The 13476-nt window shown below is 36.2% G+C and overlaps 1 protein-coding gene and 1 non-coding gene across 2 annotated transcripts in view; both read right to left on the reverse strand.

The window, feature by feature from the left end:
- LOC131055185 (protein ROOT INITIATION DEFECTIVE 3) overlaps window positions 1-13476 on the reverse strand; it is a gene marked incomplete at its 5' end in the record, with an annotated part of 101559 nt that overhangs the window by 37681 nt on the left and 50402 nt on the right. The window contains one exon of the mRNA XM_057989781.2: window positions 1641-1840. Coding sequence (XP_057845764.2) covers window positions 1641-1840 — 200 coding nt within the window. The remainder of the gene's footprint in view (window positions 1-1640; window positions 1841-13476) is intronic.
- Window positions 3757-3827, reverse strand: TRNAV-AAC (transfer RNA valine (anticodon AAC)). The gene has a single exon. It is a non-coding gene; the product is annotated as a tRNA-Val (tRNA).

Below are 13476 nucleotides of genomic sequence, written 5' to 3' on the forward strand. Positions count from 1 at the left end.
CTTTGTTATGTTTTGTACCCTACTATGTATTATTCACTTGTCGACTTTATGTTGTTAATTGTTAGCTGTTGATGGTTGTGATTTGGTTGACAACCATTAGGTGCTTTATATAGACTTTTCCTGGTCAAAGAAAGCAATCTAATCCTTCTAATCATCTATGGTCTACTTCTAAAAGAAGTTTATATGAGTGAAGATATATATCTATTACTTTATCCGGTTTGCATTGTTATTTCCATTCAATATTTCAAGTACTAACTAACTTTATCAGATTTGACATCATTGCCTTGAAGAAGTCAGGGCCAATTTTAGATAGTTCATGACCTTTCACCCCAATTAAGGCAGGATGAGGCCACAACTATTTCATTGATGATAATCACAATATACATGAGGACTTCGCTAACTAGAGAAAAGAGAACAATCCTTCGTTCATATAAAAAATACGTAATTACATCCTACCTATCATAGCTATTAAATTTTGCCAAGTTGCATATGTCCAAGAATTTTTGTTAGCAGAAACTAGATAATCATACTTGAAACTTAACAGCAGTTTGGATCTGATCCACAACAGATTTAGTGGGTACAAAATTGCATTTTCACAGCCATGTCCCCAGTATTACTACCTAATCTCCAATATCTCCAATCCATTCATCTTAAGGATTAAAGCAAGGAGATCATAAAACAACATGTATAATATCAAGGTTGAAAGTCCAGGCAGATAATTACAAGCTTTCAAAAACACAAGAACCAGAGGCTTGCACTACTGAAACCCTAAGTCATGTTATAGTTTGCAGGTGACTAGTAGAAGTTGAATTGGTCAGTGGTTATTTGGTGCCACTTGCCAGATACGGCCACTAGATCTTTAAGGCTAAACCTTAGCAAACAACCTCAATTTCCTCGTAAAACAGTTTGCAGAATGATAACTAAAATATTAATTTATAGTTCTTCACCAAAGTTTGCTTCTGCTATTCCTTTTCTATAGCCCTGTAGTAGTGCTGTGACATTTTATAGTCTCTAACATAGATTTTGGGCTCTAAGAAGCCTCGATTCCAACTCATTACTACATTTTAAGACAAACTATTTTCACAGGGTGAATTCCATACATTGCAAGAACATAAGATTACTAGCATTGTTTTCTAAAATTGTGCCTCACTTTTTTTAAAGTAAAAAACAGTTTCCCTTATCAATTAATAACTAAAACAAATAAAAAATACAATCCTCACAAATTATATAAATTACTAATTTAACCACCATTTTTGCAACAAACCTTACTAGCCGTTATGGTATTAACAGTGAGAATGTTCAAATACTATAATGACTGCACAGCAAACATTGTTAAGCTGAAACGTATCAGTGTCAAAAAGAAAATGCTATACAAAAACCATCAACCACCCCAAAATGTGATCTGAATCTTTTGTTCAATGTACTGCTATGCTAAATACAGACAAAGAAAAACAAAAATTAAATGACCATATGTAAAATCCTTACATCATCAGTTCCATGCAATGTAGATACATATTTCAGACAAAGAAAAACATTAATAACAGAAGATGGCTAAAAGCACAACAAATACGTGTGACTTAGAATCCTTCAGATCAAATAACAGCAGATCAAAACATGTGGGACTTGTTACTGAAAATTACCTGTGGTCAACAAGTGTACCGACAATACCATCTCCATGAATACTGTCAGTTGTTGTTCCAGCATTCAGAGTAGCAATATATATTTTGCCATCTGTACATCCAGCATATAATGCATATTCACCAGGATCTAGAACAACAGCATTAACTGCTGCTGGGAATTTGACAGTTCTAAGAAGAATTCCCAAAGCCAAGCTCCATATCTGTCTTCAGCAGTTTATACGCTTCAGAAATAATGCAAATTACATAAAAAAGAATAACCTTCTAATTGGCATCATTTATTTTTATCTCATAACTGTCAAATAGGGAAAGCATCATAACAAGTGACAGCTATAATTTACATGATTTTTTATTGGTATTCAGCTGCATAATCTTGTGTCAATCTTTTTCAAACCCATATTGCATGAGTAGTGGTTTAAGATAACCCATCTCTCATGACCATGATTCATAAATGTCAAATAGGAAAAGCATGTCAACAAGTAACAACTAAAAATTCTATATGATGTTTTATTGGGATTCATCTGAGTAGTTTTAAGTCAATCTTTACCAACCCATATTTCATGAGTACTTATCCAGAAAAACCCATCTCTTGACTCAAAATTACTCAGTTGAATCCCAAAAAAGTATCATATGGATTCAATGCACTACAAAAACAGCACATAAATGAAAACTGTAATCTAAATAAATCACTTCTATAGTCAGCAAGAATCTAAACAAGGCTCAACTATTAAAAACTGGGATATTACGATACTAATTATTCTAAACAAAATATAAAATTACTAAAATAACAATCATACAAACATAGATTTTACACATTACACAAGATATACAGGAGAAAACTCACTCGGATAAAAGATCCCATAAAGCATCATTTTATTAAAAAAATTAATAAAAAAAAATCTTTTGAAAATAGAATGAACCTAGAGACACTCCTCAACATACTTCCACATGGCAAACAATGCCTCATGTGCATAGTGATATAATTCCCTATAAATCTCCAAATTCACACTCTCTCAAATGAAAGAGAACCTCCTTAAATATAGAAGAAAGGGTGGTAAATACCTTAAGGGGCATTAGCCACACCTATTTAAAGCAACCATTAGGAAATAATTAACAATCTAACAGTTATTAGATTAATTATTAAATAGTATATGCTTTATAACGTAAGGTTTTATAACCTTGTATTAGAACAATATATAAATGTTATAAGGGTATGACCCCTAAGAACATTATGTTCTAACATCAACAAAACGTACTCCACATGCAAAGAGGTTAAATTTTAAATCTCTATGTGTTGTGCACATTTCTGTGGAGATTATCACACTACTTAAATTGATTGTTAAAGGGGAAAGTAACGAATCTACAACATAATGGCCTTTCTATACAAAGAAAAAAATGGGTCAAGGATCAAGTCAATTACATAGTCAAAGGACACTAAGTAGGACTATTTTGCTTACTTTTGTTTAAAGAATGAAGATGGGATTGGCATTTCTTAATGACTAAGTCAAAATTGAAAGGCTTAGATGAAGTCTTGTCATCTTTTCAAAAAGTGTTTGCAGAACCAAAAGGGTTGCCACCAAGGAGCATAAGATTCCACTACTATCAAATTCTATTCTTTCAAACTGGTTCAAATTGTATTGGCAGTAGTAACGAGGTAAAAGGAAGTTATTGGAACAAGGAATACTTCGCCCTAGCACTTCACCTTGCAAGTCACCCATAGTGGTGGTATCGCAGAAGATGGTTCTTGAAGAATATGCATATAGATTATTGGGCTTTTAATAAAATTACAATTAAGAATAGATATCCTCTCCCAAGGATATATGATTTATTAGATCAACTAACGTGCTGAGTATTTTACTCAAGTGGATCATACGTCAAGTTGCCATCAGATGCAAATGAAAGAAATGATACTTCAAAGACGGCTTTCAAAACAAAAAAAAGGACTTTATGAATGATTAGTGCTTCCTTTTGGCTTGAGTAACACACCTATTACTTCATAAGATTAAATAATGACATTTGTGATGGTCTATCTAGATGACAATTTAATATCCAATGCCACATGGGAAGAACACTTAATCCACATTAGGCAAGTCTTGCAAAGGTTAAAAGTGTTGAGACATGGACCAGCTAGGACTCGAACCTAGGACCTTCCAATGTTGTTGGAGTGCTCTACCACTGAGCTACTGGACCCTCTTGGACCAATCCATCGTCGGTCCGAGTGTGGCTTATTTCCAACACCAACACCCCCCCTTAAGCCACACCTCTCGTGTGCTTGGGGCTCCTAACCTGAACCTGGCTCTAATACAATGTTGAGACATGGACCAGCTAGGACTCAAACCTAGGACCTTCCATACGCTGTTGGAGTGCTCTGATACCATGTTGAGACATGGACCAGCTAGGACTTGAACCTAGGACCTTCCATACACTGCTGGAGTGCTATACCACTGAGCTACTGACCCCTCTTGGACCAGTCCATCGTCGGTCCGAGTGGCTTATTTCCAACACCAACAAAAAGAACAACTATTATGCAATTTAAAGAAACATTTATTTGGCAAAGAATAACTGATATATTAGGGCATGTTGTAGGAGAAGAATTAAGAATAGACCCATCTAAAGTTGAAGCAATTGTAAATTGGCCTACATGTAATGAAATAACTTGCACTAGAGAAGACTATAATAGGGAATGTGCTACAAATACTTGATAATAATAAAACATTCCAAGGGGTTGCGGTGGGAGGCTCCAAAAGTAAGCCACTTCAAAGGGGCTACCTCCAATAAATAGTCTTCAATAAGAACACAATATATCAACATGAAGATAATAACCTAACCTCTACCTCTTATACATATCATACTTGTGCCATGGATGCTCCCAAGGCCAACCTAGTTACCAACATAAGAATATGTAAATGACCATATAACTTAAGAGGTATACTAACCATAAGTTGACTATACATATCCCCATGCTTACATCAAATTAAGGGCATACCATGCCCCTCCCCTCAAAACCAACATTGTCCCCAACGTTGACGAACTATCGATGCTTTTGAAGGAATGCTTCATCTTCCCATGTCACATCTTCACTAGTGAAATTCATCAACCTGATCAAATACTCTATAATCATCCTTGTATGCAACCTCTTAGTGTGTTTTTGATTGATTCCCTCAAGTTCCAAAATGATCATGCCCCTATCATCAAGCTCTTGTAATTCTCTCTGTGTTGCAATTCTATGCTAACCAGTTTATTTCATTCTATCATGTGCCTTGGCCTTTTTCTCCTTGTGACTAGAAAGTGCCTCTTATCAGTGATGCATGTGTTCTATTGATCGAAACTTTGTGTACCCTCAACTAAAAGGTGTTCGACGGTTATAATGTCCCGTTAATAGAGTAACTTAGAATGTTGGGACATTTACCTAACTTCTCCTTCTCACTCTATCAAATGATTGCAATTAAACCAAGTAATGGAAGTTACACAAGTTAAAAAACTGCAATTTCTAATATAAAGATATTAACTGTATGCAAGATGATATAGAATTGGTAGCAACATCTGATATACAAATATGCAATATGCTATTAATGAGATTACTTAATCACTTATAGTGATATAGAGATGATGCTATGTCTGACATAAATGATATATTTATGCAATTGATTTATATTGCTTTCAGCAATGGTTTGCTATATCTGATATATCAATTTGATTATGCAAATATAATAATATATTGATATCGCTAGAAGCGATATGTTGCTGTTTCAGATCAATATTTGAATTCTTGCAACTCGATATCGGATGCTATTTCTGATATGCAATCTTTAATACTCGCAATCCCTTGGTGCCGTCTCTGATCCACATGATATTACTTGCAACTGATAATGCCAATGGTACTTGCTCTTACAGAGCAGATCCAATAAGGAATGATATAAAATAAATAAAATGTCTAATAATATCTTTGGATGATCAATGGGAATGAATGCTTTTCTATTCTGTCATTCTTGAATGAGGAGCTGCATTGGATGAGACATGTCTCATATCCATTCATATCTGTCACCCTTCATTATTATTACTAATCGCACCATTTCTATATTAATCGATGCCTTCATGCCTTTACACTTGGTGTATTCATCATATCCCCTCATAACTTATACAAATTGTGCCTCTTACTAATTGATGTCATTAATCAACTGACTAATCAATTGCTGATCATACTTTTGTTATCTAATCAAAAATGTTGTTTTCTTCATTTGTGATTCGCTGTCAAGGTAGTATGGTTTCCTTATGGTCGATAAAACTCTTATGGCAATCTTCTGATCCCAATGCTAACAATCGATTATTGATTAACTAATCCTTGTGTTAACATTGTTGATTAATTTATGTCGTGTATCAAATCTGTGACTTCTCCAATGAACGTCCATGGAATGGTATTCTGTGACCTGATTCCCTCCCCCAATCATGATTATATATGGTATTCTGATGTATTTCAGATCTGATTATTGTGCCAACTAGCTTACTCTGATTGGTGTAGATGTATTACATGATTCTGTTACCATTTTCATTATCTGAATCGGCCCAATATATAGATCCTCCTGGTTACTTCATGAACAAATATATGTATACCTTCCAATGATGTGCATCATTGTTGTCTTGCTGATGGGTTTGGAAAAGCTTCTCGAAGTTATGCATCTATCATTGGTTAAGTTGATCGATGGTCATGATTTCATAAGTATGAGAGTGTTGTTTCACCATGAGAACTTGGATGCTTGCCAATCTTTATGCCTTGATGGATGGATAATATATCAATCTCTTACTTGTCTTCAACCTTATGGGAATAAGATGATGTCCTCAATGTGTGCTACTTTACAGAAGATATACAACCTAATATTGGTCCTATGTACACTTACTAACTCTTAACTACTTAGATTGGTCAAGACTGCCCACCCTTGATCAATGATTAGGGCCGACATAGCAAATGCAAATGTGTAATTGGCCTATCGGCCTTACACATTTAACTTGTTCGACTTTTATACATTGCCGACTTTCATATTTATATTGAATCGGTTTGTTAACTAAACATAACTAATATATGTTCCACCACCTTGGAAGATGTATTAATTATATTATAACCAATTTATAATTAAGAGACGTGATGGTTTATAAGAAGCCCACTATTGGGATAATCGTGTTGATTGGATGCCCACTTGTGTGGGTATATATATAGTTCGTCATCCTCCTTTCAAATGCATTGAACATTCAGCAGATCGTATTAGCATATTGACATCCTTCAGCAGTGCGTATTCTTCTCCAGCGGATTGACATCATTCTTTACCAATGTGCTTTCTTCTTCAAGGCAATTATTGATATAGAAGTCAGATTGATCAAGATAGATCTTCATCAGCAGATCGGACTGCATCCAGCAGTCTAGGGTGAATCCATATCATTATACAGCTTCAAAGTGTGAAGCAATTCTTTGTAAAGATACTTGTCATATTTGAAATAATAGAGACATATTTTGTTGCTGGGTTTTTCACCTTCAAGAGGAAGGTTTTCCCAGGGTATACACTGTGCAATTGTGTTTGAATTATTATCTATCTAATCTGATCATAAAAACTTAACATGGTGTATGGTAGCCTAGTGTCAGTTGAATGGCATGATCATGATTTATTTTGGGAGGCAATCCTTTTGGCACATCCCCATAAACTTCTGAGTGCACATCTATAAGTTCTGGTAGATTTGATGATGCAGGAACCTTTGACTCTTCTTCTTATTCCCAATCTACTTGTTCTCCTCCTTCTCACAAAACCTTTGTTTGCTACATAGTTGGCAAACTCAAACTCAGTAAATACTTGGCAAACCCAAAACTGTGACTTGGCAAAGACTTGGGAAAAGCTTGGCAAAAAACTTGAACACTTAAAAAATTGCAAATTTTTTTGCAAAATTTAATGACAATATATCCAATGAGTACAAATATATTTTCTATTATAAAAATTTATTTGAATACAAAATGAGTACAAAACCGCATGATACAATAGTTAGCTGACAACTATGAATTTATGGTGTTTAACTTTGAAAATCATCATCGTAATTCATCAGTTGCATATTACAAATTTTACATATTCCTCCTCCCTAGTCTAATGAAAACTTGGCGAGAGGTTCTAATCCTTGCACTCCATTGCAGCTCCTCACTCAACATTGAAGGATATGTTTGTGGCTTTGACTCAAGCAAATCAATGACCTCTAATTTGATGTCTCACTTTCTTGTGCAAAGCTGAAGGTCGTCTTGTATTTTATAACAATCAAGCATTTGAATCTTTGAAATTGATAGTATGATACTTCATCACAAATCAATGATATTATGATACTTCATCTATCTACTTATGAATTAATTCTAAGCAGTGTTATAGGTGTATATATAGACAATATATTTCATGCTATGAATCGAAGAGTCGCTAGGAAGTTGAACCGTTTCCTATGGAAGTGGAACCATATCCTTGTATGACTTCTCATCTCCCAATGATTGAGGATCTAAACCATTTGTCTATAGTTGCGTAATGTGCTAGTGGATGCCCTGGCATACTACAAGCCTCATGAGGTTATCATGTTGACTACAATGATTGAAGCCTACAAAATGATTTGACACAATTGTAAGATGCAATAAGAATTGGACTTTGCAAATTGGCTTGGAGTTGTGCTTCCTATTGAAGCCATGGTAGAAACTGCAAAAAGTCTAATCGAGGTATGATAACAATAGAAGTCTTCGACTCTATGCAAAGTGCTCTACACTATTTCTAGAGCATGTGCAACATTTGTTGGAGACCATTCAATGATCTTAAGTTACTACAACCATTTGTGAGGTGCTTAGGTGTACAACATAGTTACAAACCATTGTCATGTTATTGCATGTACCGCAACCATGAGAATGGTCTTGGCATTACTGTATGTACCACTACTAGTGAATCCTCCTAGATCAATTTGACCTATTTCTAACCTTTTCCTTGCTCACAAAAGGATATAAAAATGGGACCCAAGTCAAGACACGGATTCTATATTTCCTATATTCATTATCCGCTTGGAATCGCTTATACTACATATTTGCATTATTGTTTTGGTCCAAGAATAACTTTAATCCAATAATAAAAAGATTGGGTTAGCTTCACCACCCAAACAAACTTTGGAGAAGGTCGGCCCCAATTTAATCTACTCCAACACTAGCTTAACTAACACTTGCAAAGAAAAGAGGAGGTAAGGCTTTTTAAAGAAATGCATAAAAGTAAAGGAGGTGATGTGCCAAAATAGAAAACAAGTAACTCAATAAATAAATTTATAACACACAAGAAAAAACCACAAATAATGCAAAACCATAACTTTAAGGGCGAGAAGAAAATCTTGGGACTTTAATGTAAACACCAAACCTCCAAAGTACACTCAATCACAACAAGAAAATTATAGTGAAATATTCTTGCTAATATTTTTTACCAAATTAAACACACAAAACTAAATGCAAACGAATTGAGCAGTTCTTTTCATTAATTTTATAACTATAGGTATAAGACTTTTATTGCAGATAATCCTTTAGTATTGGTTTCTAATTTTATAACTAAACATCAATCGCCCAGCTATAAGCACTAAGTATTTTATTACAAATAAGCCTTCAATGATAAACTTGTGCTTTGTTCATACCAAATTGTCCCTCCATTATTGACAGCAAACCCCCGCCAATCACTATATATCAGATCACTGGAAAGTGTGACTGTCAGCACTCATATTCAGGCACTGGCTGCATTGTGTGTGGAGTTGGCAGGCTAAGCTAGCAGCGATTCCATTCGGGAAGTTATCAATGCTCATTAAAGGCCTGAAACCCTGTGATTTTTATATAATATTCTGCATTTTACCCTGAATGCGCCGCCCAAGATTTTTCTTTTATTTGTCACTGATTTTAATGAAACTGTAATTGCTGATTGCTGGCTGGGGCTACGTCCAGACAGCATTTACAGGGGTATCATCCTGTATCAGATTCGAACTTGCAAAGAGACTCATAAATCAAAGAAAGAAACAATAGTAGAATGAATCCCCAATACCTCTCGATAGCTCTTTATATCTTCCTCCAAAAAGCCATCGATGCCTCTAGAATTCATACCATAGGCGACTTAGGCATTTGAAATAATATTTCCAACAAATATTCATTAACTTCCCACCAAGTGAATTCACCTAGTAATAACATTGTAACTTAATGTAGCCCCAACTTAAGTCATAATGAACAATTAAAATATATTTGCCTAAGACTTAAGCTTTTTGGGCTCCATCTTTAATTAATCATTTGTTCCCTTTTAATTCTTTAATTCTCCTAACCCCGGGAATTAAAAGGCTAGGATAATTCATTTTGAAGGCCCATCATTCAAGAAGGGACATTACAATCCTCCCTTACCGGAATTGCCGGTCCTCCAGCAATTGCAAATTGGGATGCTGCAAGATTTCCTCCCCTTCCCAAGTGGCATCCTCAATTGGTAAATCCTTCCATTTTATTAGATATTCCCGGACCATTTTGTTTCTAAGCTTCATTTCTCTTCAATCAGCAATGCCTTCAAGAACTAATATCAAATTCCCTTCCTCATCTAATGGTGGCAACTCGGGAGATGCAACCATGTGTTGGCCCAACGCCTTCTTGAGGCATGAAATATGAATCACATTATGTATTTTGCTGCCTTCCGGCAACTCCTACTCATAAGCAACCTCTCCCACTCTCCTCAGTATCCTGTAAGGCCCATAGAAACGTGGTTTTACTTTTTTTGCGCCACTTGTCTTCAATGTGGATTGCCTATATGGCTATAGAATCTACACGCAAGAAAACTGAGTCTCCAACTGCAAAAGACCAACACGGTGTTGGTCTGCATACATCTTTTGCTGATTCTGTGCATGTTGAAGATTGTCTTTCAGTGCCCTGAGAATTCCCTAGTAGGTCTACACTATCTCCTTAGCCCGAGGAAATTTGCTATCATCAAACGCTAAGTCTATGAATGACAAGGCATTGTATCCGTAGAGTGCTTAGAAAGGAGACATGCCAATGGACATGTGGTAGGCGATATTGTTGCAATGCTCACCTAGATAAATCCATCTCACCCAAGCATGCTGCTGCCTTGAAACATAGTTTCGTAGGTAGCCTCCAATCCACTTATTCACTATTTTTGTCAGTTCGTCTATTTGAGGATGGTAACTCATGTTGGGTGTCAGTTTTGTTCCCACCAATCAACAACTCTTGCCAAAACATGCTCAATAATCGGCTATCCCTATCACTCACAATTTTTTTAGGTAGCTCGTGCAATCTAAAGACCTCTTTGAAGAGCAACTCTGCAATCTGAGGTGTTGAGGAGTCTGTAGGTACAGCAAAGAAGTGTGCATATTTTGTGAGTCTATCAATGGCTACAAATATGTAATCTTTCCCCTACACATGAGGTAGTCTTGTGATAAAATCCATAGATATCCCTTCCCACTTCTGCTCAAGTATCAGAAGTGGTTGTAGAAGGCCTACAAGTAACATGTGTTATAACTTGTTTTGCTGGCAAGTTAAGCACTCTCTAACGTACTTAAGTACATCATCCTTCAATCCCTTCTAGGCGAATCTCTCACGAATCTAGCAATAGGTTTTGAAGAAACCTGGATGTCTTGCCATAGGTGCATCATGTAGTGCTCTCAAAATTTGGGCCTTCAATCTCGATCCTGGTACAAGGCAAACTTTGTTCTTGTAGTAGGATGATGTCATCAACCACTAAGTATCTATTGTCCTGTACTTTGTCGTCAATCAGATCACAGGCAAATGGATTCTTTGAATATTCATATAGCAACTAAGATTTCCAATCTACTGAAATCTCTGTGAGAGAGAAGAGTATTGGTCTTTGTTGACGTGTATTTTGTACACTATCAAACACAGAATAAAATACCCAAGGGTACCTTATCCTCTCTTGAGTAAAGCCTCTGATTGCTGAAGATATCGCGGAAAAGGATCAATCAGGATGACTCCAAGGTTCTTCGTTGTAGGATCTCTATGTGTGGATAAGCACCAGTGGTCGTTGTAAATGCTGTTTCTTCAAGGGGCCTTACGTTTTCGATCTGCAGGAACAGGATTTTTCTAAAGCTAACAGGTTCTCAAAAAAGATCAAAAGATAGGGTTTGCAAGAGATGAATTCTAATCTAATCCTAAGAATGACTCAATGTAGGCTAGACTTGGTAAGATTCTACCAATTTCAGTATTGCCAAGGAACTACAACTCTACTGGAATTGATGCGATCTTCTAAGGTGATTAGTGATTTTCAAATCATCAAGAATTATAGATACTACCATAAAGATATATATCAATAGTTCAATAATGATTGAAGGTTCAAGCAATCCAAATATCTCCAGTTGACCACACAAGGCGTCCTTACAATTAGTAAGAAGCTAGTGGTTTGGAACGTGAATCTCACCAAAGATCAAGCCCAACACTTAGTCCTTCAAACTTAAACACTACTTTGACCGAGAATGATTCAAGAAAGTAAACAACCATGAAGATAGCCACAAGAATTGCAATAAAACAGCATAACTTCAATATTTCATTGATCTCAAAGCCAAAATAGACAACAATTGTTTGAAATTCTTTCTTCAATGCTCAATCTTGCTACAAAATAACTTTCTTCTCTCTCCTTAATATCTAATCTCTAATCTTCTAATTTCTAATGACAAAATGAAAATGAGTGAGGGTATATATAGCATCCTCAATTACAATGAATGGCCCGATCAAAGAAGATCAACGGCTGAGATTTTGACACCTAAACCCAAATTAGGGTTTGTTACAAAAAGTTCCCTTTTTAGTTGAACATTATTAAATGCATAGCCAAATATTTAATTGGCACAAAAATCGAGGAAACATAGACCAATGATAATTAAGATGCCATATCATTTTATAACCTTTCCTCTAGAACCTTATTCCCCTTCCAATGTTCTTTCTTAGCATATGCAACGAATCTAGACACAATTCCTTCAATCTCAGCAATAGAAATCTCGGGAAGATTCCTCATTCGCTCCTCCAAGTGGATAACCTGATCAAAGGCAGTGAGAAGAGCAGCTTCCCATCCAGGTTCGAGTTCTTTGATCTTCTCAATCAGGAGCATAGTAGTGAACATGAGATCTCGTTGCTCATCTGTGATGACATTCTCATCTTTGCAAAAGATGACCTTGACTCTTTCTTCCAACTCTTGAAGGTCCACATTTGTCTCAACTTCGATCCTCCTGCCAAGAATGGTACACAACACTTCAAACACCTTATCCTGAATTGGATGGATGACGCCCTCAACTTGATTGCATTTGGTGCTGATGTCCTCGAAAAGAACCTCTTTCATCTGGAGTAGAGTTGACCACTGAAGTAAATTATGAGCTCCTCCATCCATTATCTTTTCTTGTGCTAGGATCTTCCTTGATGTTTGCCTGATTACTTGCAGAACAGGAATGATAACATCTCTAGTGTGAGCGAAAGCGGCTACCGTTATCATTAGGTTGTGGACGATCTCAAGGACCTGGATAGCTCGATGGATTGTCTGCATCATTCTTGTTGTAAATTCAATGGCTACTTGTGGGATTTGTCAATCCAAGAGCTCATAAGCTGAACCAAGCTCTTGACTCTTTCTGCCTCGCCAGCTGATTCAAGGGGAAGTGCTTGCACAGGAGATACTGCTGGATCTTGACGTCCCAAGGGCTGATTGAGATGGCTAAAGTAACCTCTCCAAGCACCGACTTCTCTCTCAAGTTTTCTATTCTTTTCCATTTCTTCCTTAAGCTTGTCTTTAAGTGTTTCAAATGAATCGGTTGCCTCATCCAGTGC

This window comes from Cryptomeria japonica, chromosome 3, assembly GCF_030272615.1.
Source record: "Cryptomeria japonica chromosome 3, Sugi_1.0, whole genome shotgun sequence".
NCBI lineage: Eukaryota > Viridiplantae > Streptophyta > Pinopsida > Cupressales > Cupressaceae > Cryptomeria > Cryptomeria japonica.